Source organism: Lonchura striata, chromosome 1 (genome assembly GCF_050655825.1).
Source record: "Lonchura striata isolate lonStrDom1 chromosome 1, ASM5065582v1, whole genome shotgun sequence".
In the NCBI taxonomy this organism is placed as follows: Eukaryota; Metazoa; Chordata; class Aves; order Passeriformes; family Estrildidae; genus Lonchura; species Lonchura striata.
In genome coordinates, this window is record NC_140703.1 from 79,797,117 (window position 1) to 79,823,792 (window position 26,676).

Sequence of the window (26,676 nt, forward strand, 5' to 3'; positions counted from 1 at the left end):
TGCTTAAAGAAGTAAGCTCAGGTTGGTGACCAGCAGAAGACATGTCTCACAAAGACATGCAGTTCCTCCACTTTCTAGGATAATGTCATCAGACAGATCACATGCCATGGGTTTTTCTGAGTGGCTTTGGGCTATATTTGATAACAGCAAGGTATCTTTCAGGCCCTTTTTTGTGATTTTAGTGTTCTAGCCTTTCTTCTTACCTCGTGCTAGTTTTTTGTTTGCAAGATGACCTGCACTGCATAAAGTTCAAAATTTGGAACCCACCAAGTCTCCTGTGAGCTGCCTTGCATTTATGTAGAGTTCAGTTCAAACCTTAGGAAACTGAAATTGAGAAGTTTCTAAAACCCTGCTTGTCTTGGACATTTCACTAAACTGAATGCAACAGTTTTCTGCATTGTTACTGTGCTATGCTGGAATTTACTTTTCTCAGATTGTATGAAAAGTTGTGCTTTTTATATTTAGATATTGGAAATATAGAGAATCTGTAATTTGGAGCTTGTACTTCAGTGGCTTAAGCTTAAGATAGAAAGTTCAGACAGTGTTGAGTGCATTATTTTAATTTCAGTTCTTTTTTTGGAGTACATTAGTTATTATTCATAATTTTGAAGTGACTAATTTAGTTTTACATAGACTACAGATGCTGTTAAATGCTCCCAAGTGTACTTGGATTTTACTTTTGTGTTCTGTTTGTTAAGAACTTTATCCATACTTTCTGTTAGTTGTTCAGTCAGCTGAGGTGTTTTTGTATAATGAATTAATGTCCTTTGGAATTGGTATATATAGGATAAAACATGATTCAGCTGGGGGAGCAAAATAATTAAACTGGACGTTCATGGTTTTAGTGCCTTTCTTAAATACAGTATTATGTAGCTAATATCTGATCAGACCTAGGAATCATTGGTTTTCTTGTTGTTTTTCTTCCTCTTTCAGATCTTTCTTACAAGATTTTGAACAAAGTATGCTGAATTCTTTGTTGTTTTAAAATATGCTTTAAAACATTTTGTGTTTGCATTTGTATAACCCCACAATATAGTGTTCACATTTAAAATATCATCCCTTCTACATACTTAATATTAAACATGTGCTTTCTCGAAGAGAATCCTTGGTCAGAGTTTGTTAATGTATGCAGTTGCCTCCACATTCATGTCCTGCTGTGCATCGCCCCTCATCCTCCAGTTAGTCTGGATATCCTTCAGTCATCCACATTTAATCTGGTGCAGGACTTTAGTCAATGTATGATACTTTTTGAATACTTTGTAACTGTGATTGTAAGTGTTTTCAGGTAACTGTTAGCTAAATGTTGGATCTAGTTAATTTCTGAATATTTGACATGGGTATTACAGTATAAATATCAGTAGTGTTGCTAATATCAGTGAGACTACTCACTAAAAATTCTGGCTATGCTTAAGTACTTACCTAGTAAAACCATATATTTTGTGTGTAATGGATGTGATTCCCCTTTCCTGATAGAACTACCTGCCAAAGAGCACATCCTCAGTTCGCAGAAGCACTAAGGGCAACAGCTGGTCCAGCCTCCCTGCTCAGGCAGGGCCACCCAGAGCAGCTTTCCCCAGGACCATGTTCTGATGGCTTTTGAGTATCTCCAAGGATGCAGACTCTACCACCTCCCTGGGCCATCTGTGCTAGTGTTCAATCAGCCTCACAGTGAAGTGTTTCCTGATCCTCAAAGGGAGCCTCCCATGTTTCAGTTTGTGCCCATTTCTCCTTTTCCTGTTGCTGAGAAAAGCCTGGTTTTGTCCTCTTCATTTCCCTTCAAGCATTTCTTTACTTTGGTAAAATCCTCTTGCCTTCTCCAGGCCAAACAGCCCCACTTCTCTCAGCCTCCCCTCATGTGAAAGATGCTCCCACAGTCCTTTGATCTTCTCTGTGGCCCTGCACTGGACTTGCTCCAGCAAGTCCATGTACATTAGCACATGTGCTGAATCCTGCCCAAAACTAATGTGCGTTATTTGTGTGTGGACAGTGCTCAGTATTCAGCTGAGTGAGAGGAAGTGACTTGATCTAAGTGTCTCTACATTTTACTGACTTTATTGACCTAATGTCCCCTGTGGTATGGGCTGTGACTCCCTGCCCACATCAAGGTGTGAACACATGACAACTGAGTAAGCTACCAGCACTTATTCCTGCATCAGTTAATGCATCTGAAAAAAAGAGGAATTGGTTCGCACAATACAGAGGATGCTGGTTTGGAAGTGAGGTTGTAATTGTCTAGGGAGGAGGGAAATGCAGATATTTCCAACTCTAGAAGAAGGAGAAAGTAGTGAGAGGGGACAGGAAAAGGTCATAACGTGTCATATGATACTTTCTCTTTAATATCTGTAGAAAAATGGATATTGGTTTTCAGTTTGTATTTCACTTCTGAATTTCTCTCTTGGATCTGAAGAAGAGTTTCTGTGTCCAAAATATGGTCTCTTTGGTCAACTATACCAACTGGTTAATTAGGAATTAGATTGTTCTATCAATATTTGTTTTTTTGGCAGCAGCATTACCCTTTTTCAGAGAGGGAATCCATGAGGGTAATTCAACTCTGTATGTACTTTGGAGACCTCTGCCAAAGGATCCTTAGAGTGCCCATTTCTCTCTGTTGACTATGACACCAACTTTAAACAACCAGCTTATTAAGTAGGCTTTTAAATTACAGATATTTATATTGAGTTAGATTAATCAAATCCTGATCTTTTAATTAATGAGATTTGGTTAATAATGTGATAATTATCACATACAGAACACCGGCAGAGACCAAGGGAACCTATGCTTAGGACACCAGTAAAAGTTTAGAATAGTTGTACTGTGCTGAAATAGCAGTGCAGTCATGCTTGCACATACACAATGTTCTTTATCTGATAGTGATTCCATCTGACCAATGAAGCACTGATGAACTCTGAAGAAAAAAGTTTCAAGGTATCTGGAAAATGTGTGAGGCAAATCAACTGGAAACAAAATTTAGGAGAAATATTTTAGTATCACTATAATTTTATTTTTTCTCAAGGGACCTCTTGCAAAAGGCTGTTTATATTATTTGCAATAATTTCCAAAAAGGAAATCTGAACAAAATAATCTGTTAGAATTTTAACAAAAGTTGAAAATATATGTGTAGTGGGGTTTATTTGTAAGGTAGTTTTGTTTTTTGGGTGGTTTTTACACAATCCCTCTTGTTTTGATAAATGCTTTCTCTAATGAAGATAAATACAGAATCCTGACACAAACTTCAACCCATTTTTTGATTTTACATGTATGCAATTCAGAACATACTAAGGATTAAAGAGATACAATAGGTATAAAAATGTCACTTCACCTTAAGAAAACTATTTACTTTTCATTTGTTGGTATCTGAAAATAGCCAAGTCTTGAGTACATATGATTAATATATTTACATTATTCAGAACAAAATAATTGAGTATTTGATGTCAAGTTCTGTTAGTTAAAATAATTTTCAGCATAATTTTCTACACCAGTTGTCTACTTTTTTTTCTGTTTTATTTCCATTTTTGGTGTTAATCAAGTACAGTAAATTTAAATATTTAAATTTTAAATACTACTCCAGCTACCTGTGGAGCATATGGGTCTTTGCAATCTGAAATACTGGAGAGTCTCCATGTTTGGTTTATCTAATTACAGAGAAAATACAGCTACTTCCTTTTTCTTAAAAATGTACAGCTTTAGAAGGACATGAGGGAAGGGGAAGTTAGGCTTTATATGGGGGCAGGAGAAGGTTAGGAAACTTCATGTGAAGTAGCAGTAGTAAGCCATGGCGTTAAGAAATTTAAAATATCTAAGCACACTTTTATTCTGCAGTGTACCAGAGAGTTTCCAGCATCCTCCATTTCCTCTTCTTAGCACTGTGCCACATAAAATATGGTGGAAGATGCTGTGACTAACAGAAATTAAGATGCACCTTATGTTGCTAGCCACAAATTCCCATTTTAACAGTGTGAAAATAACCACAACATCTTTTTGTGGTGACTTTTGGCGGGTAAAATACACTGGAAGCTCCTCTGTTTGGGGGAAGTAGCCCTTTAATCTGATTTACAGTGCTGAAGTTGGAATATAATTGAGGTCATTTTATCTTCATTGAATAAACAGTGTTGCTTTATGTTCTTAAAGACTAGACATTTGCTCAATGTCAATAACAAAAACAGTGTAAAAAGTTGCTTTATACTTTGTCAAAGCTTATGATTTTTAAAATTATATCTATTAGGTTCTGCATATGAACCAGCTATAGAGGAAGTTCTTTGGAAATACTTGACATTAAGAGAAGAGTATGACACTGAGCCAGACTGAATCACGAGACCCTTTTTAACTACAAATGTCTCCATTCTGGGTTTATTGGAAATACAGAAATAGCTATCTTGTCCTCACTAGTTGAAACTTATTGAAAATTGGTAATAACTGACCACAGCATTTTAAAGTTTCTTATACTTCCATATAATAGGTCTTCATTTTAGCATGTCCATAAACTTCTAGCCTTATAAAGCCTTTTCTTCTAGTTAAGTTCTCTGGAATGACTTGCTGTCTGCAACTACCTAAAAGGAGATTGTGATGAAGTGAGGGTCAATCTCTTTTTCCAAGTAAGATAAATGGAAATATCCTTTAAGTTGTGCCAGGGAAGGTTTAGACTGAATATTAGGAAAAATTATTCACCAAAAAGTTCATCCAGCACTGCCCTGGCTGCCCAGGGCAGAAAGAGGTTGAATCACCATCTCTACAGGTGTTTAAAAGACATGTAGATGTGGCACTTTAAATACATGGTGGACTTGGCAGTACTGGGTTAACAATTGGACTTGATAATCTTAAAGGTCTTTTTCCAACCTTTATGATTCTATGCCCAGCCATCTCTGCTAAGAAAAATACAAGAATGCTTTTACTGATGCAGCTGCTAATTGAGGCTCACAGTATGCCTTCCTTTCTAAGACAAACAAGTTCCAAAGCACTGACACCAAAGATAGGCTGCTATTGTCTCATTGCTCTATTTTCTGTCTTGATAAATAATGATTCTGTTTGTGGTTAGTATGTTCAGACACGTGCCAAGATTTGTCATATATTCAGGGAGACGTAGATTTTCCTATCACCGCTTGCTTTGTTTTGTTCTTGTGAACTTGTTCTTTTTGAACCTGGTCAAGATTTTTGAAAACATTAGACCTTTTCAAAGGTGGTAAGAGAGAGCAGAGATCAGTATCTAGGAGGGCCATTTGAATGAAGTGAAGGAATGTTGGTGTGGTATTGGACAAAGCATTTTGAGTGGGACTTCTTTCTCTGCCTAGTTAATGCCTGTACAATCAGGTGTGCAGAATCCCTGGAATGAAAGAGGGGTCCTGGCTCCATAGCCTAATGATACTACATATACCTACACCTAGCAAGGTGAAAGGAAGGGAGATAATCTGTATGCTGTGGTGCTGCTTGTGCATTTTGCATTGAAGAAAACATCAGATTAAATGTGTAGGTAATATTTTCAATCTGGTTCAGTAATTCTCACTCCCCAAAAACTGCTTTCTCAGTTACTGTGCAGTCTAGGTTTTCTTGAGTGAGGGGTCTATCTACCTGACTCTCTCAGGATCAAGGGGTTTGTCTCTGGGGGACTTTCTTGTTAGGCAGACAGCTCAAGCAGTACATACCAAAAACAGGAGAATTGCAGAAGTGATATGAATTTTCTTCCTCTTGTTCTTTGGTGATTATAGCTATACCTTAGTTTCCAGTTGATGTGCACAGTTTTAGTCATGAGTTTACAGTCATCTGGAACATTTTCTCTAGAGCTGAGGAAAGGATCTCTGAGGTCAGGAAAAAGCTTCTGTTACAGTACCCTGTCCAGTTAGGACCTTCCTTTGAATGCAGAAAATATTAATTAAAGGCAGCCTTCACTCTGATGTGATTATGGCCTTTATAGCATTTACCTCCTTTCTCATAGCACAACTGAAAGACTGAAGAGGTTAAGAGTAGTTTAAAACTGTTCTTTCTCATCTTAGAATGACAGCCTGTGTTTGTGCTGTCAAGCAACCAACAGCTTGGGCTGTACATCCAATCATGAGTCATAAAATGAAAGTAGAATAAAACAAAAATCATTGTTTCCAAAAGCAGAATGTGTTTTTGCTGAAAGTCTCACTACATCATTGGATATTTACACAATAACCTTATTAATAATCTGAAAAATATCCCCCTCCTAAAGAATGTTTTTTCCTGTACTGTCTCCCTTTGTACAATCAGCAATGCATTTAGTATCTTTATACAAATGTCAGTGAGATACAACAAATAGCCCCACATAAATAAATAAATAAATAAATACATTAGATGCAGAGCTTCTACATTGTTTCTAGCATAATTTCATTTCTGGGGTATGTTTACAGATTTGTTGAGGTTCAGTTCTTTTCCTGTTCATTTCACTCTGCTGTGACAGCATATTTCTTGTGGCATAACAGACAATAGAGAGTTACAAATGCTGAAATGTGGCATAAAGCAGAGTGCAGATGGGACCTCTTTGGGCTCAAGTGCTGTGGTTTCACAATGGCATTCAAAATAATGGCTGAGTGAAGACTGTAATTCCATTTATGGGGCTCATGATTTCTCTTTCTCCTGCAGAATCTGAAATTAAATCAAGCCTTAATGCAAGCATGAACACAGAGAATGTGTTTTTCCCTTATGGGTAGGAGAAGGGCCTCACAAAAGCTGACTTTTTCAGATCAGAGTTTTTAATGATTTGGTTTTCAAATGGGTTTTTTTCCCTCCTGTAAGGCAGGTGGGCTTCTTTTGGAATGAGTGTGTGCATAGTCTTAGATTTAACTTCAGTTCCACTGGTTTGCTTGTATTTTTACTAGAAGGAGAGTTTCAGATGGTAGGGACAGAAGCCCTAAGAGGGTTAGGGGTTTTTTTGAAGGGGTTTGTAGAGTGCTTCGGCATACTCAAGAGCTGTCTTAATCTTCTCGGGTCAGCATGCAGCATACCCTGACCAGGTCTTTTACTAGAAATTCGAGTTTTATTTTAATTTTGACCAGTTTTAGAAAAGGTCACTTGGCCTGGGTTCAGATTCCAAAACAAACAAAAAGCCCCTTGAAGCTTTATGAGTCACAGGCAATGCACCACACAGATTTTAAAAAGCAGTTTGTAGTTGTAGGGAAGTAAAGAAATCCCCTGTTTGTTCTCTGATTCTTGACTGAGAACTGTGAGTAAATACAGTAAAAGTGCTTTACAAACCAAAAGACCAACTGTTACCTGCAGCCAAATGCAAAGTAAATGTGATGTACTTAGGTTTTTTTGTTTTCAGTGTTTTTTTAACATTTTTGGTTTTGATTTTAGATTTCTGGGATTTGCTACAATAGCAGTATCTTAAAAGTTCATCGAATTCTTTGTGTACCCAGATGGGTAGCAAAGATATTTTCATGGACTCTTGAACCAGTCTTCTCGTCTGCGGAACCAACGAATGAAGTTCGAGTTGGAATGGGAGCAACAGTTGACATTCAGAGGCAGCAGAGAATGGAGTTACTGGATCGTCAAATCATGATGTCTCAGGTTGCCCAAATGAGGCGGCAAAGACAGCAGCAGGTATTGCTAGACATTCTTTAAGGACTATATAAGAAATAATTTTTTTTTGGTTCGTAGATCTTGCATTGCTCCTGTTTCTTAAAAGTAATGTGTCTTTAAATTTTTCTCCATCAGTCTTTCATACACTGTTGTACTGCTGATAGCCATTTAAATGGTTTGTATAGCTTTATATGTTAACACTGCTTCACAAGATGTGAGAAGGATGTCAATCTTGTGGGGATGTCAGTACTCTTGGCATTCTGTTACAAAAAATGAGGCTGAAAGGTAAAGTGATTGCTTCTTGGTGGTCTTTAATGAAAGCCATTGTGTAAAGTTAGGAAGTCAAAATGCTCCTCACTCTTCTGCGGATCTGTCTGGTTAGCAGCCTTTTCAGAGAGATTGAAAATTTTCTATGAAATTCCTTTGTTTGTGGGTGTATATGTTGTTTCTTAAGGGCAGAAATTAAATTCTCTAACTTACAGAGGTAAACCACAAGTGACTTTCTATTTGCCATGTTTAATCCTCTTGGTTTATTTCCTTACTGAACAGAGTAGCAAAGTGTTATTATTTTCTCTGTTTTATACAAACAAAAAAATCCAGGTATTCTAACTTGATGTTGTAGGGCAGCAGAACAAGGCAGGCAGTGTCTCAGTTCCTGTGTCTTAGATGTGTTCACTGTCTTCAATGAGTTTTCTTTGCCTGAAACACATCTCTGTACTGATACATGAGTTCTTCTTGTGTTGGGGGTAGTGTAGTGCAAACAGATATAGCTGTGTTACCCTTAATGCATTTCCAGAATTAGAGGTATGATGGCATAAAACTTTGGCCTGCAACTGGAGTATGAATCTTTATTTCCAGTCCCTGATAACATAATTCTGTTTTTCTTGTTTCCTTAGCATTTCAATATGATGAAATTATTCCTCAAGCAGAAACTTCTATTTTTCTCCATTCCTATTAAAATTCTAATCAGTTTTAACATAAGAACTGAACTAGAAATTACTCAATTCTTGAATGTTGCCATTGTAATAGAAAATGAATTGAAACTGTAAGTTGTGCTACAAGCAGCTGTGAGGAGTGCAGCCGGGCTTCTTCAGACATGAGAATGAAGCCACTTCCAGTTAGGAAGGACAGTCTTTTTAATATCTCTGTAATTACAAAAAGTGGTAAATAAGTTCAGCATGGTAAATGATAAAAGAACTGTTGATAACATTTTCTTCTCATCTTGTCCTTTCCCTAGGCTGTGAACAATGAAAGTGGAAAAATGTCTTTTCATGTTTGACTTCAAACAGAATTCTTTAAAAAGGTGGAGGGTTTGAGTAAAATGGAGGAACACTGTTTGAACATCAGTAAGATGCTTCCCTTTACAAGTTGCTGAAACACTTTCAAGTTACCTTCATGTTTAGCCTTTAACTTGAGCAGAGCATTTATTTAACCAGTACTGCTAATCTGTGGAACCTGTGATCAGAAGGCCATAGGATCAATGTATGAATGTTCCATTGAGGCTCTTCAGAAAAGGTGTGTCATGAAAGCTTTTGACCCACCTGGTGTTTTTTAATTACTCACTCACAGAATTTACTGGTCATCAGCTAAATCGGAAAAAGTATCACTCACAAATGTTGCTGTGTAGTGGTAAAAATGAAAAACAGAATATTTTCAATCTCAAAAGAATATTTGAAAAGTTGACCACCATTTTCTGGATTGGTGTATTTGGGCAATTCTTTTGCCTTTAGAAATTTGGCAAGGTGTAATTTGAAGACAGTGGAGTGGAACAGATCATGCTGCAGATTAAAGGAATTTAGATTATAATTTTACCTGTGGGAATAAACTATAAAGAATGCAGATCAGTTTCTTAGACAGTTTTTTTGTGAAATTGAAAATGATAAAAGCTGTGAAGTACACGTCAGATCAGGCTTTGAATTATATTCTGAGTAAATGTTGTGTGGATTTCTGAAGTCCCAATATGCTGTCTGTAGGTAGTGTGCCATAGGTGAGATAAATTAACATTTTCTCTCACACTTTCTGCTTTGCTTGGTGAGGGAAGTGAACTTTAACTTTCTTCTCTATGCCATAGCGCAACAATTTTGTTCAGCTGCTCCTTGAGAAGGTGCTCTGCTCATTACTCCCACTCTATTACTCTTCAGTTCATCTGTCTGAGAAATGAGACAATGCAGTTTCCTAGGATATTGGTAGCATTATGGAAGGAGTGCTTCTAATGGAGTTTCCAATGGAGCTCCATTGTCTGGGCAATGTTGGCAGACTCTTATAAGGGAGACCCCTCTCTTAAATAGATGCTTTTTGTAATAAGTTTATTCTTTTGAGTCTTCAAGAGATTCTGAAGAACATAACTTGACAGGTTATGCAAACCAACATAAAAAAATTAAATTAAAAAACAAATTTTAAAAGGGGGGAAGGGAAGAAATTGAGGGAAAGCCTTTCTCAAAAGTTGTTTGTAGTATGCCTCTATGATACTGAGATGTAAATAATTATTTTCTTTTTCCTTGCTGTTCACTAAGCCCTTTTATCCAAAACAGAATTCGCTCTGGATGCTTTCTACAAAAAAGAAAAAGCAAGGAACAATCACCCCAGAATTTCTTTGCTAACAATTTTTTGAGCTTTACTATTCCCAGTCTTTTTCTAGCTGAAATCTTCTAGTCTGGAGGAACCTGAAGCATGGAACTGTGTGTGAGTATTGGGTTGTCAAATACCCTTGACTTCAATGAGTTGATTTAGCATATGGTAGAATTTGGAAATAAAGCCAGCAAGTTCATTATTCGATGTACCTCACTGTAGGTCTTAAATATTCTGTGGGCATGGTGTCTGAATATGTTGCTAGAAACTGTTATGTTGATAGTTTCTCAAGGGAGTGTGGTTAAATGGTGACTGGTTTTGTGTTGGTTTCTAGTTGCTGTGGATACAGCCCTTAAACACATGGTAGTGTTCATTTAGAAAACTTTCTAGATCTTACTGTGTTCTTTATTTACTCCTCTGCATATTGCTGAGAAATTACGATCTTGTCCTAAATTAATTACTTAGCATCACCTACATTCACCTTTAAATGCATTAGAATAAAATGTATGCTGTATGTATTTATTCCCTAAAAATAGCAGCTTGCCATTTTGTTGCTGCTTTTTAAACTTTGCCTTCATAGTTATTTTCTTTCACACTCTTTTATCTATCCTATTTTGTAAACAGTTTGTCCTGCTTTTCTTTTTTTCCCATTATCTGATCTTCTGTTCCTCTTCATATCACTGTCACATTTTCATTCCCCACTTTGCCATTTTCCTCCCACATTTTTGTCACCTCTTCACCTTCATCTCTCTTGTTTCCCATACTTTATATTTGCTCCTATATAAAATGCTTCTTCACTCTGGGGGAAGTCCTCTCCTGTCATGTCTGACCACCAGTAATCATTTGCTATTTTATCCTTTTGCTACTGTAATATTGATAAAAGTTTGGTCTTCATTCCTGATGTTTATATTTCTAGATCTCTTTTATTTCTCAGCATCTTTGTAAAGTTTTTCTTTCTGTAACCCAAATAAAACCCTGGTGGGAAAAGGGAAGCAGCTGCAGCATCTGTGCACCACTGTGGGTATCAGGGTGTCAACTTGACTTTCAGTTCCCACTGAGAATCATGGAGGGAGGCTGGCAGAGAACCAAATTGTGAATAGATAGGGAAGATTCCGTGCCTAGGTGGTATTGGCTGCTCTGATGTCACTACAGACTGTTATCTGGAAGATGGTGGAAGGTTGCATAAAGGTGGGAAGCACCATCTGTTGGCATTAAATACAATTCTTGGAGCACTCCTCGCTGTGCCCATTCAGGATGGGCAGTGTATCAACCTCAGTCCCTTCATCTTGAAATAATGGGTTTTGTATCTGCAGAGCATTTTTGCTGAGCGTGTTAAGGACATCATAATGCCTTCTTCTTGGATTCTCTTAAGTGTCTTGGATCAGGGAAGAGCTTCACCAGATTGCTTCAGACTGTAAAAAGCCTACAGTCATATATGAAAATCTGAATTTCACTCCCTCTCTTTCTACCCTGTTGGCCACTTCAAGCTTATGTTGTCTTTTCCCTCCTGTCTTTTTGTTCTTCTCTTCCAGCTGCCATTAATTTTCACTGAATCTCCCAAGATTCATACCACATGTATATCTCATACGATATGTATGGTATCTTCATACCATATGTATATCTCATCTTCATCATATATGAGATTCTGCTGCTTGCAAAGTCCAGACTTTAATAACAAAGGGACATCCTCTAATTGTTCATTCATTAGATATCTTTCTCCTGGGACACAGGAGAGATGTTCTGTGGGTAGGCAAACTGAGTGTCTTTAGTATTATGGGGAGCCTCATATCCTGAGCAATTTGCAAGTTTCATACTTTGTCAACTAAGGACTTTGTGTCTAGATTGGTAATTTACCTTCTGGTTATATCTAAGCAATAAACTCTTGACCTTGGGAAAAATAGATTAATGGAGCAGAGGTTTCCCTGGCTCAAGAATTCTTCCTCAGGAAAGTTATCCTCATTGATGATGGTAGAAAAGAAATCCCTGAGTGAATATACTCCTAGACAGTCCAATTTTGCTTTTTCAAAGTGGAGATCTGGGAATCTTTTTTAGCTCTCCTACTGGTACTGAGGTGACACTTCAATGACGTTTTCTTGAATAATTTCACAAATTTAAGTACCAACCAGAAGTCCTTCAAACAGATATTTTGAACCATGAAGACCATCTGTAACCTTTATACACTGCCAAGTCCACAGAACCCCTTGCTCTCACAGCCAGGACTTTGTATGGAAGCAGCTTTTCTGTTTTGTTCCACAAATGTATGTATCATTGTCAGGAAGGAAACTACCAGACTGCTTTACCTGAATAAATGGGTGAGACTTTCAGCCAAGTGTAGTTTTTTTAATTGGATTTCCATTCCAATGAATCTGTGTTACTAAGGCTTCCTCGGAATTTTGTGACATATTTGAATAGAAACTGCCTTTAGCAACACTTCCATAGACTTCAAATATGTAGGGTGATATGTAGGGTACCAATAGGATAAAAGAGCTTTTGTGCCTAGACACCTGGGATATGTGTGCACAGGATTTGACATCCTATTTTTAAAGAATTGTGTTAACCAGTGAGTGATTTGCAGATTCATTTCAGCCCATGAATGAAGCTTGTATGCTGCAGAGTAATCACTGTGGCTAAATTTAGACTCAGTGTTCCCTCACTTCCCTTCCTCTGCATGCCAATGTACATGTGTGGACACATTTTGAAGTAACAGACAGCTTCCATTTTTTAGAGAAAACAATATATTTTTCTTCAGACCTCTGTTTCTTAAACTCATCCTTTGCTTTTTTGTGCTCTTCTGGAATTTTCAAGCCTTGGTTGTTTAAAACTATTTTCTTTGTGTTGAAAATAAACTTGGATTTATATCAAGGGTTTATTTGGTGTAAGAACTGCATATGCTGCTGATGTTGGCATGCCTGAACTCTGGTTTTTAATTGTTTCATTTAAATAATGCATTTGAGCAACTGATAACCCACTGCTATCTAAACATTCTGGTTTATTTTGCTGTATGACTTCTTTCATGGCTTCTAGGTATGAAATTTAAAATGTTGAATTTCTAGGTAATGAACAATTCATGACTATTTCCTCTACAGACTGCCATGGAAACTTCAGATTGCTGTCTTTTTTATGGAAGTTGGCAATTCCACAAGCTGACAGAACTAGAGTCAGCAGACACTAGTACAACTAGAATAAGCTGAGTGTGTCTCATTAACAGCCAGCTGTCACAATCATAAGATTGAGTTTCTCCATCTCCTACTCATTGGTAGCACCCTGCTCATATATTGAACAATCATTTTTTCTCTTGGTCTGGAATTTAGACATTCTCTTTTGTTTTGACTCAGCTTTTGAGCTGTAGCCTTTGAATTTGTTTAATATTTGTAATCATCTTCCCTAGAGAAGCAGTAATTGGACAACTTTCTAAAGCAAAACATCGTTTATTTCAAAGCAAATAAATTGTTTGGGAAATAGAATATTTTATAGAATATTCTCCTATGTGAGTAGTCTACATTCCCTTCCTCTGGCAATTTAACTAGAGGCAATTTCTTATAAAAAGCTTATGACGTAACAAATCACCCCAGACATTTCCAGAGTATTTAATTCACTGTTGTTGAATCAAGTTCTGTTCATAGAAGGCAGGGGTTTGTTAGGTGTACCTGTCCCTTCATTTCCAATGAACGTGGGGCAAATAAGGCATCTGTTTTGGGGGAAGTTAGTTATTGGATTCTAGGTCTGCTTTTACTGTCCTTCCAATCTGCACTTTTAGAGAGCCTTGATGGGCCATTTCTTCTTCTAGAGTGCCAATTTCCATAGTATGTGGTAAAAAAGAAGCCTGTGGTTCAGATAGTACATGGTCCTCCTTAGTGTGTAGGTTTTCTGGTTTGGACTCTGATACTCGCACATAACAACTGGTTATGTGCGAGTTGGAGCTGCTTCCACCCCTTGTTCCTTAATGTGCTGCTGTGGTGGCTTAAACCCAGCCAGCAACTAAGCACCACACAGCCACTCTCACCTCCCCCTGCCACCCTGGTGGAGTGGTGAGGAGAATCACAACTAGGTTGAGATAAGAACAGTGTAATAATTGAAACAAAGTAAATTATAGCAGTAGCAGTAGTAGTAATAATAATAATAATAGTAATATTTTTTTTTAAGCCCACAAACATGTGATGCACAATAAATTGTTCACCATTGGCTGACAGAGGCCAGACCCCATTCCTTAACCTGGATCAGCCCTCCTTTTGGTTAACTCACACAGTTTTATATACTGGGCATGGTATTCTATGGTGTGGAATGTCCTTTTGTCCAGTTCAGTTCACCTGTCACAGCTATGTAGCCTTCCAGCCTCCTTTTGTGTACCTCCTCACTGGCAGAGCATGAGACACACAAAAAATAGTCCGTGACTTAAGATAAATACAGCTCAGCAAACCACCAAATATCAGTGTGTTACCAACATTATAGTGAATCCAAAATACAGCACTACCAGCTACTGAGAAGAAATTAACTCTATCCCAACTGAAGTCAGGACAGATAACCTTAAGAGGTGCTACCGGTGCAAAGTGTTGTATATGTGTGACCAATTGCATATTGACTTTGAGATGTTAATAAATGGAAGCTAATCCTATTTTGAGCCTAAGACAGAACTTGAACCTTCACATCCCAGAATGGGATGCTGATCTGCTTTTTTTTCCCTATGTCATTACAAATTAGCCTTTTATATACTAAGGAATGTGCTTATGTAGTATTTTGGAGGATTTAGGTTTGAATTTGTTTTGTGCCAAGAGTTTATTATCTCAGCTTGTCAAATCAAAACAATTTTTAAAACTCTGATCTCTCACTTTGGTTCCAGTCTCTTCTTATTCCTTATTATTCTTTGAAAGGGTTTTTGCATAGGAGGTGAGCAAAGAATTATCTATCTAATCATCATGCTTCAGTACCAGTTCAGTGTCACAAGTCCAGATCCAAAGAGCCATGGGGTAAGGATTAAAACTGTTTTTAAAACAAAACATTAAGACTGTTTTGTGCAAAATGTCTAAAATGGAACTACAGTTATTTCCTCAAGTACAGACTCCATGTTCATGCTGGTAGACCTGCCTTCAGCAGTTGGAACACTGGACACTCTCAGTGTCATGCCAGTGCTGAAATCCCTTCCATTGTCTCTCAGGCAGCTTCAGAACCCAGATTAAGGTGTTCCTTCCAGATTTCAAAGGAAATAGCTGATCAGGCTTCAGAAAAGACCACATGTGGATTTCTGAACTTGTGTGACATATGAGCTCCTCAGGGACAATGCAGGCATCAAAGTTCAGGATGCAGAAACTAAGAACTGGAGACGGAACCTTTTGGCTGAATAGGCTTGTCTGTAGGATAAATTTCCAGGACATTAGAATATCATTAGAAATTGCTGGAGTGCTTTACTTCGTGAAAAATTCTTTCTGTCGTTAAGACCGACGCTTACAACATTAATACTGTTATGTTTCTACCCCCTTTTAAAAGAGGGAAGTTATTAAAGTAAGAGGAAAACAAAACACCAAAAAAAAGCCTCCCCAAACAACCAAAAAACAGAAGAATTTTATCCTCACAAAAAGAGGCAGTCTATATTTTGAGTAAGTGTACTGGAAATGTCACCATTTTTCTTTCCTATGCAATGTTTAAGGCATCAGATATCATGTCATCCAAGGCTATGTTTTTTTTTGTTTATTTATTTATATCATCAGTATGTGGACTTCGGATTCCATACATTGTTGAAAAATTTATGCCAGAAAAGCAAGTCAGTGTTTCTTGTTTTCAGTAAATCTTGTTGTGAAGCTTTATATGAAAAAAAATAAGAGAGTATTTATGTCTTTATCACGTAAAGTCTTCTATACAGAGTGGAATATTTTACAAACATACCTTTTAAAAGGTGAAATGCAAAGCAATTTCCTTTTTCTTTTTTTTCACAGTAGTTATGTTAAAGGTGAACAGGACATATCAGGAGGTGCTTCCTGTTTGTGCAAATAGATGACAAGTTTGCTTTAACCATCTATGAGAGATAACATTATCTAAAAATCTTAACTGCATGTATCACTTTCAAGAGGATTTTTATAAAGCCTTTCATTTCTTTTGAATGTGTGATTCAAAAGATTGTAATTCAAAATTGTAATGTGATTAAAATATGTGCATATCTGAAGGCTACATAACTGGATATTTGTTAATTGTTCATAATACAACACTTTCATTTGTGAAGCTTTGGATAAGAAGTGCTTTTACAAAATATGCCATGGCAGGTGCGTATGTGGGAAACAGGTTGAGCTGTTTTCCAAAACAGAGAAGATTATCTGAAAAGAAGAGGCATAACAAGATTTTAGCAGGCTGTAAAATCAGAGACATTTGCTAGCTCTAGATATTTCTTCCTTATTCTATAGGAAAGGAGGATACTTCTTTATTGTAAACAGAATTGTCCCAGACACCACTAAAAGAAAAAACTACGCAAAAAAAAAAAAAAAAAAAAAAAAAAAAAAAATCAAGGATGTGACTTCAGAAGGCACAACTTCTGTATGTAAAGCCTTGGCAGCTATCCAGGAGTAAATCATCAATATGGCATTTCCTTAAAACCTTTTCTGTAATGAAGAGCTGGTCTTTCCCCCCATTTCTTTAGTTTACTTCATTCATAAATCTCATTCTTTGGTCATCTGAACTTGTGATGCATTTGTTGTCTTCCTGTAATGGAAGTTCCAACATCACCAGTGTTCTCCTAATCCATTTCCAATAGTGATTTATTAGAGACCAGTAAAATTACTTCCTTGTATGTTTGTCTCCCATCAGGCAGTAACAAATAACTTAAAATCAACTGATTCACCCCCCTCTGTGCTGCTTAAACTAAAGAAAACGTCTGACTTTTTCTAAAAAACTACAGCATAGGATTAAAGGGGCGAGAAAGGCTTATGGGCCTCTCTTAGGTTTGTCTTGTCACCCTTCTAGTCAAATAATTAATGAAGTGGTGCTTTTGTCAAATCTTTATCCTGATGACATGTTAAAGACTGTGTTGTGAGCAGAGATAAGGACCCAGGCACCAAATTGTGCACAGCATTTTTATGAATCATAGTCTAGAATTTTTCTGTGCTCCTCATTCTCCAGCAGTACACCTGCACTGGCTGCTCCCCGGCACCAAAGATCAGGACCAGGAAAAATATTGCCTGAGATAATCTCAGTGCAAGATATCCCAAGTCTATCAGTTGTGGAATCTAGCTCTGGATACAAGAGATTTCAGGCATCCTCCTTATGCAGTGCTGGGTCATGTTAAGTCTCAGCCCCCAAACCATGTAGTGTTGAACTTAATTCTTATTATAACAAACTGCCAACCAGAATCACAGAAGAACTGCCTGGATTTCACTAAGTGGATTAGACTGGCACACACTTGTCACTGAAAGTGCTGCTCAGGAAAGGAAGTTACACAGCAGACCCTGAAGCATCCCCACTGCTTATTGTTTTGAATAGTTTCAGAGCATTTTGAATAGTAAGAGAGCTTTGTTATCTGAGACAAGGCTTCTGGGGAGAGTGAGGAGATTGATGTGAGCTCCTCTGTGCTGTTGGGTGCTGGTGCTGAGGGTCAAGTGTGATGTAAAATGCTTAAATATGGTTTGCTGATCTCCCAGGAGGGAGTCTCAGATTGTTTAGAAGCATCACTTACATAAATTAATCAGACTGGGTATCTTCATGTGAAATCTTCCTGACTTCTCACAAGTAAGTCTGGTGGCACAGTGTAAAACCACTGCACTACAGAAATTATCATGAAATGATGAAGGGGAGGTCTGCAAAATAATTTCTGTAAGGCAGGAATGAATAGTGGTTTGGAAATCTCCTTCTGTGCATTTTTTAAACTGGAATTTGTGATATTAAGATGTTAGAGACATTATTTGGTGCTTGGTATGGCTCAATTTAAAATAGATCTTCATGTTTCTGCTATGATAATTAAGTTTGTCTGAAGGTCTTTGCACAGTCACCATTCATACTGTAAATCCATAGCCTTGATCTCCATCTTCTGTGGATTTAAGACATTAGCTGCACTTCCCAGTTTTCCTTTTCCTTTATGAGACTAACCACATTGCCAGTTCCATAGTTCCTGCTGCAGTTCCTTGAATCCTGCTCTTTTGAGCCTGACCTTGTGGATGTGTGCCATCTAATTAGAAGCAAGACTGTGAGGAAAGCTATTTTCTTTCAGTTAAGATACAGGAGGCTCATGCACCCAGTTCTGGTGAAGTTTAAAATGCTACACAGATGAGAAGTGCACCACAATGTTGGGATTAATCCTAACCATCAGTGTTCACAAACTATTAAATGCTGGATGTTTTCCTCTCATTAATATAGTTAAGAACTGATACATTATGTTTACCACAGTTTCCAAAGGTAATTGAAATACTTGATTTTGATCTAATTTGTCTAGTCTCTTTTCTCTGGGAAGGGATCTTCATGTGAAACTCTTTTGAATGCTTCAGTCAGCTGTAATTTATTAAGGTATCTGCTGTAAACCTTCAAAACTAAATAGTTATATTTGTAAGAAAATGGCAGTTTTCATTGAAAAGAATGAATTCTGTGTATATTAATGCAAACTGTATTGTAAGCTTAAGATAAGGAAGTAGACAAGTCTGTAGTTTTAGGTAAGAGAGCACAGGACAGAGAGGATGCAAAACCGAACTGGAATAGGCAGCTCAGTATTGAAGCTCAGGGCGCTGCTGGAAAGGTATGTTTATTTTGGTCTTCAGATACACTGAGATAAAGGTAAATTAATGTATATTGTGGATTTTGTATTTGATAGACATTATTGTGCATGACTTCTGGTACCTCAAGGGAATGTGTCATAGTCCTGTTAGTATTTTTACCAATTCAATATGAATGAGTTGTGGCACCATTACTTTCTTCTTCTCAAGTCATCTCTAAATAGTAAAAACAGGTAAAGCAGCATTAGTGCAGTGCTCTCACTGAACTGTAGAGCTTAATAGACTGTGAGAAATTCAAAGTTCAAATGCAACATAATTCTGAATTTTGGTAAATTATAGTTGAGGAAGTACAAGATGTGATTCCCCAAGACCACAAGGTAGTGCAGTGGTGTCAGCAGAAGATCTGATCCCTCTTTCTCCTTAGGCTTGTGCTCCAAACCAGTTCTCCTTTTTAGTACATAGTGCTGTTTGACTAACATGAGACTTAGACAGAATCCTTTGATCAAAATCCCATGAATGTTAAGCAAATATTTTATGGGAAATGTAGACACATACTTTCTAAAATTCAAATTCACTAACAGTGGAATCTGTGTCTTGAAAATGGGTGATGGCTTCTGGCTATTTTACATCTTCACATTTACTCTAGTATAGAAGAGACTAGAATATTTCTCAAGCTGATGTTTCAAGTTTCATGCCTCTTCAAATGCTTTTTTTAAGTGTGCCATTGTACTGCCCCCTGTGGTGTCTGGACTGGTCAGGTCTCTTCTGGACAGAACGGAAGGAAACAAAGGAAAGGGCAGGAATGCTATTTTTTTTTTTTTTTTTTTTTTTTTTGTGAGCACATTTAGCTGTTGCTGATCTGATTTAGCAGAGAGTATTTAATGCTCTAAGGGTACATAAAGGCAGGAAGAGCACTTTGAGAGAAGAAAAGAGAAAACTCTCGTAAGAGGAAGGCCTTCTGAGAAACAACGTTACTGAACTAAAATAGAGCCACTAGAGGAAGGAAGGCCATGTCCTATATATACAGAAAGGGAGGGGGATCTTCTCCATAGTAACAGGGAGAGCAGGGGAGGAGGGAAAGGACAACACAGACTTACACACTGCAAAAGATGTTTCAACTATAGAAAAGAGAAATTAGAGTTTGCTCTTACCTGCTCACAGGATCTATGGGCTTTGTGTGATACAAAATCCCTTCCAAAATGTCCATTTAAGCTAACTAAATGATAATTCATTATTTCTGGACAATTATAAAGCTTATATTTTAGTATTTCTTCTTTAAGTTCCAAATATCTTACAAGAGTTGAAGCTCGGTTGTTAAGAGGAAGTTTCAGTTCTGTGACTTGCACCATACCTATGTTACTGCTGTGTTTTTGCATTATTACTATGTAGTTACAAGATGTTTTGGCACTGGAACATGATCAAGTTTTGCAACAATATTTCATACACGGAAGTGAGGTAAATGTGGTGGGTCTGCAAGTCATACCAGTGTCACAGAAGTAGTCACATGCATGAAAGTCCCAGGTGTCCTGAAGGTTGGGTTTATCCCGAGTTTCCTGATGTGATTTTACTGATGCACTGAGAAGCCACTTTTGCTGTTTTCCCTCACTTACTTCTTGTACTCTCTTTCCCTTGTTAACTTCAGCCACCATTTTGTAAAATATTGCAGGACCTGCTGTTGCACCTCCAGGCGAATCCCTGTTAGTAAAGCTGTCTTTCAGCCTCAGAAACCTAGCACTGTACTAAATCAGATCTATCCCAATGGATCTGAAACATCCTTTCCTCCTTCTGTTAGCACTTTTTCTTAATTTGCAGTAGTTACTTCAATTAACGAGTAAAGAGGTAACCAGTCCAATTTTTGCTTTATAGGAGACTACAGCAGTTTTTGTTGTTTAAAATAAAGTACTTTACTTAAATATCTGCTTTCATATAATGTGGTATGGATGATCTTTTTGTTTAAAAAATTTGTAGCTATTTTTGCACAGATTGACAGTAGTGTTTGCTTTCAGGGTGGGATGATTAACTGGAATAGACTGTTTCCTCCTTTACGTCATAGACAGAATGCAAATTATCAAGATCACCCATCTGAACAAGGCATACCTCCACCTACTGAAGTTTCTGAAGAGCAGGTAAACACTTTGTATTTTAAAATGGCATTTTAAATGGTTAGGAATTAATCTCTACTAATTTTTTTATCATCTGTTTACACAATTTCTCCAATGGTTTCTATAGCAGCAAAAATGAGAATATAAGGTAATGGCTGCAATACAGAGACAGTGTATTGTCATTACCATCCAAACCAGAGTTACAAAGTTACTTGGGAGTTTCTACTTTTATGTGTTACTGCTTGTATTTTGTATTTAAAGATATTGATGGTTTCAGTAGTGGAAACTATTCAAATCTGATAAAATAAATGTTTCAAAGAAAGAATAATGATAAATAAATTTCATTATTTGTCATGTAGAAATCATCTTTGCTGAAGTCCCCAGCTTAAGTTTTCAATTTAGTCATTTTGGGTTTTTTTAAATAAAAATGTTATGCCAGCTGTAAACTGTAAAACACACTTGGGCTAAAATTTGGATGTTTTCCTCAATAATGTGGTCGACTAATTCCTTATTCTGATACCACATAGAAGTTTATGTCCTTTCTATCAAGTATAAATTTAGATTTCTAGACCTTTTTTTGATTGTTTTATTCTCAAAAGAGATGATTATTTACTCAGAAATTTAAGAATTTAAGATTAGTCTTATTCCTGTATTCAGGATTGATTGCATGTAGTCAAGTTCTCCAGGTTGTAGCCTACCTGCAGTTAGCTGTATTGGCCATTTATAGTTTAAGGTCTGTGCTATGCTTAAACAAAATTAGGTTTCTTTCCTTTTTTCCTTTTTTATAAGGGGATAAGTCAACACTTGGTAGCAGCAATGTCATTTATAGCTTAAACTGAGCTTCTCACAAAAGGAAGTCTTTTCTGTGGTCTGATTTCTAGCTTTGACTAGTGTTAGATTGTGTTCAAAATATTCAAAACTTTTAACTGTACTTCTGACAGCAAACTTGCTGGGCTACATCTGGAAAGCAGGGGGAAAACCCAACAACAAAAGAACTCCCAAAAAATCAGCAAAACCCCAACTAACAAAGAAAAAGAAAATAATAATAAAAACCCCACACCAAAAAGCATTTTCTGAGGCAAAGCCCAGAAGCTTGGTTTTGGCTGTCCTGAAAGCCTATTCAATGCCAGTATGGGATGGGCCAAAAGATTTCCCTGTTGGTTTGGCTTACTTCTTTAATTATTGTCAAATTCTGCTTATGGGGACTTCTGTTTTTGGGCCAAAACTAATGAAATAGTTGTTAGTCTGGATTCTTACCCAAGGCTCAGATTTCTGACACATTAAGGATGTAGGGCTCACTTGATTGCTGTCATTTGCAAGGCTCTCTGGTTCCCCTGCAAAGAAGTCATTAAAGCACCGTTGGTTTTTCAAGACTCTACTAATCATGACACAAGTTGTCTTAAAATGGCAGAAATGCAAGGGTTTGATCTGTTCATCACATTAAATTTTGTGAGCATTTGCAATGCTTGGGGTGCAAAAATCTCTGCATTTCTGGTGGAGTTTAGTACTTTTAGTTACTGTTGCCAGTTTACACTGTTTCCTGGAGCTGGATTAATTTCCTGTAGTTAAAATATGCTCAAATGAAAAGAGGTTTTTGTTATTACTATTCCCTGTGGTGCTTGATGAATATTTCTGCAAATAGGAACATTGCAATTCCATCCACTATTTCTTAAAGTTAGGATTCATGACAATTTGAATAAAAACTTTACTTCCGAAGTATGTTTCTGTGGTTAACTTTTATTCCACTGCCTGCCCTTTTTCTCATAAAAAAACCCACCATCTTAGATGAAAAATAAGAGTTTTAGGTTACAAAATAGAGTTTGGACTTAAATTGTTTTTGCGGAAGTGTCAAAAGTAACAATTCATTTCTCTCCCTACAAGAAGATGAAAAAACATGGCAGTGGATTGTAAGGTTGGTGTTCTGACATCCAAGGTAGATGTTCTCAAATGTGTTGTGGTGGTGTATTTATTCTAAAGGAAGACCTGTGCCTCTGGGCAAACTTGGCACTTGTGTATTTCTCAGTAAGTCATCAAAGCAGAGATGACTAAAAATACTGAAAATTCTGGAGGTGTCTTAGAGGAAAGAAAAGCTGCTTTTGGTATCAACTTTCTTTTAAAAATACTTTCAGTGCTAGTGCTACATACTGGTCTTGCACCCTGGGAAAATTCCTCTTGAGATGTGTACAGCCTCTTCTGGATTCTTGTTTCACTCTGCTGCTGCAGGCTCACTGCAGGCAAAGGAGGTGGAGTAGAAGTAGCTCTTTGACAGCTTCTGTAGTCCAGGACTTCCAGGTTCAGGAGTTGTGGTGTCTGGTCATAAGACCCTTTGAAGCAGGATGAGGAATGTTTTATGCTGCCAGCGGCCGCAGTTACTTTTACATGCCAATCCCTGCTCTCCCACACCTTGTTTTTCCACTTATGGAAGATTAATTATAAAAGTGAATGAGTTATATTGTGACTTTCAGTCATACCAAAGTGAGACTTATAGATTTTAAATGTACTTTAAATTGGCATTTAATCATAAATTAAATTTGCAGTGTGTTTTTACACATGGTGTTTTTAATATCTGTTAACACAGAGCACAAAGATTAGGTGTCAAGTACGTGATATTATAAAGAGGGCTGTTCAAGTGGTTATCGATTTAACAAAATCACTATCTTAATGTGCCCTTTTCCATGTTTTTCTTCCATCAGGTGTCATTGATTTTTGCTTTGCAGAGGTTTTTGGCAAAAAAATTGCTTTTTTGATTATATGTAAAAGCCCTCCAAGAATTTTACTAAACCAATTGAAGTATTGCACTGCCTCTACGTTCAGACTAACTTTAAGGTTTATTAAAAGAAGCCCAACACCTGGAATGAATAGTTTTGAGAGGTTTTCTTGTGCCCTCTGGAGAAGTAGATGTTTTCAAGGAAAAGAGCTGAATATTCATTCTGGATAGGTTTTCTCATCTGTTCGATAATTCTGTGTTTTGGTCAGTGTTGGTTTCTTGAGATCCTGTTCTTGTTGAAAGCAGCAAGCCCCAAGGTCAGACGGTAATTTTCTTGCTTGGTACCAGACTTTGGATTTTACTCTTCTTTCAAAACTGGACCAGCCAGGAAAATGCAGGTGCAGCATTTTCTGCAATCAGCTTTGAATTAAGTGGTGGATAGCGGTCATCTCGTGGCAAGGTTTTGAAGCACGCTGCCCCAAATAGGTCTTTGATCAGTGCATAAGTGATTTCTGACAATATTGACTAATGTGCACACAGTGTGAATAAAACTCTGTTTTTAAAGTGATGTTACTTCATTTCTTTTCCAGGTCGCACGACTTATGGAAATGGGGTTTTCCAGAGGAGATGCTCTAGAAGCTCTGAGGGCTTCAAATAATGACTTAAATGTAGCCACTAATTTTCTACTGCAGCACTGATGGTTTTGTGTGTGAAGGAACTTCACCCAATGGGTTTGTACATGCCTGGGAGAGGATCAAAGCCACCTGCTGGGCAGACTCACAAAGGTCAGCCAGCAAGAGCAAGAGAGAAACGGCTCCGCGTGACGGGTGACTCAGAGCGATGTTAAGAAATGATGTGAACTGTTCCCAAGCTTTTGGATCACTTGGTGGTTTCTAGTCTGGTTGTCATTTTCAAATTAACTTTAGTTTCTACTTGTTACTGGCTATCACCTAAATTTATTTTTAAATAAAATAGGTGATTTTTTTCTTGTAAATCTTTGTTAGACATTATCAGACTTAATGACTAGGGAAAAAAAGCTCCAACAACTACAACAGCTAGATTTACCTGTCAAGAAAAATAATATTTTCTTCATTTACAAGTCTAATTTCTCTAGCTTAAATGTTATTTTACAGTACTTGATTTTTTATTACAGTAATAAGAGGTTTGAAGATCACTTAATTTTCAACTCACTAAAGGGTTATGGGACTATTATGTCATTCTTTGCAAAGTTATGTTAATGCCTGTAATATTTTATTTCTCAAATTTCTCTTTGAATAAAAGTTGTCATTCAGCACATCATAGACAGATAAGGTGAGAGAAAATTCATGTGTGTGTGGTGAGCTATGGCAAGTGACTGCTGTAAATTTGAATTTTTATAAACTGAGTGAATTGCTGTTTAAATACGGGTCATGAAGATAATCACTGGAAGCAATAAAGGTGAATCGAATGATGCAATAAGATCAGAAGTGAAATGATTGATGTGAATGACTTCCATGGCTAACTCAGAGATGACTTCTGTAACAATGGATGTATGCAGTGTCCTATGTGCTGCTTTCAGTTTTTTCAGCTGGCTACAGACTGTCTTAAAAGAAAATTACAGAAAACTAACTTTTCTACATGTAAGTCTAGTTTTCTAGTGTCAGAGATGAGGATGGCCCTGCATTTGCTGAATCTTCACTGTCTGGTCAACTTAGTGTTGACCACTGGAACATTAACGTTAGAAGTGATCCAGGCTGGGGCAGGAGGCAACAGGACAGAAGTGCCAAGTTTGAGCCATGCTGGGTTTGAAGCTTAGATTGATTCCTCAGTCAGCTTGCTTGGCTTGACTCTCATAAGTGCTCAGTATTAGCACCTTAGGAGTTGCAGGAGGTGGAGTGCAGAGAGGGGAACATCTCTATAAAAGCAATCTGAAGGAATACAAGATTCCAAAGTGCAACTCTGTGGAACCAGTCTACACAGGTATCTTAGCATTTCATGTATGTTTCTGTCTGTACTTGTGTGTGTGCAGCATGTGCATATGTGTCTGTTTATATACATACAGGCATATTTAATACATGCATACATTTAGAAAAAGGTGTAGGTCATAAGAAGTGTAACAGAGGCAATAACAGATGTATAGGGGATGTTTTGGAAATCTAGATGAACACTGTTTACCACAGCACAGTGGTACTGTGGTAAATTGACTGATAAAACTGAAAAAAAGTCCTTTGAGCATACATGTCATTATCTAGAAATTGCATCAAATTTATGCAGCTTTCAGAAAATTACATAATTTTCAATTAAGTCAGTGTTCTCTATGCATTTCTTTGGTATTTTGCAGTGGGTTTAGTGAGGGGATTTTGGAATGACAGTGTGTTTTCTTGTGCTTTGATCAATCTCCTTCAGGGTTTGGCTTGTTTCTGTGATCATATTATTTAGGGAGGGTCTGCTTTTTAAAAAAGGTTGAGAAGTTTTGTTTGTGTGAAGCTGAAGCTATGTGTGTGTGTAGACCACAGACACGTCTGTATCCAGGGAACTCTGGAAACCTGCTGTCTTGGAAAGCAAAGGATACATGTAAGAAAAAGAAGTCCTACCATAACGTGTATATGCAGACTACTTACATGTTTTGAAACAAGTACAGGTTTTAATTTTGAAACATACCGATTCTTCCTTCACAAATATTTTATCCAAAAATAGCAATAAAGACTGGTAAATTAATTCAGACATCAAATTTTGTCTGTAAGAAATAAAATACCTATCCCAGAGTAAATAAATGTGCCCTTTTCAGACATTGCCCTGCTGTAGGGACAAGCACAAAGAGTATTTATTCCTTGGAATTTTAAAACATGTTGAGTGGCATATGGGGTATGTAAGTGGATATTCTCTAAGTCTAAATAATTTCTCACTGTTGCCTGTACCGGGGGATTCAAATGTCATGATTGCGTGGAAAATCCAATTTTGCTGGGCATTCTGCAAAACATGGTTAAACCTAAGGGGTAAAATACAGGTCTTGGTGATGTCAAGTAAAATTCCACTTGATTATGAGAAAAGTTTGTGTTTAAAATGCTTCCAGGTTGTGCTTTCCAATTAAAAAAAAAAAAAAAGG

At 37.2% G+C, this 26,676-nt stretch overlaps 1 protein-coding gene across 1 annotated transcript in view; it reads left to right on the forward strand.

The window, feature by feature from the left end:
• The window catches only part of UBAC2 (UBA domain containing 2), an 87,099-nt gene extending 62,207 nt beyond the window's left edge, over window positions 1–24,892 (forward strand). Inside the window, exons 7-9 of the mRNA XM_021530263.3 lie at window positions 7,309–7,554; window positions 20,789–20,908; window positions 24,182–24,892. Of these exons, the coding sequence (XP_021385938.1) occupies window positions 7,309–7,554; window positions 20,789–20,908; window positions 24,182–24,289 (474 nt within the window). The 3' untranslated portion in view covers window positions 24,290–24,892. The remainder of the gene's footprint in view (window positions 1–7,308; window positions 7,555–20,788; window positions 20,909–24,181) is intronic.
• The last annotated feature ends 1,784 nt before the right edge of the window (window positions 24,893–26,676 follow it).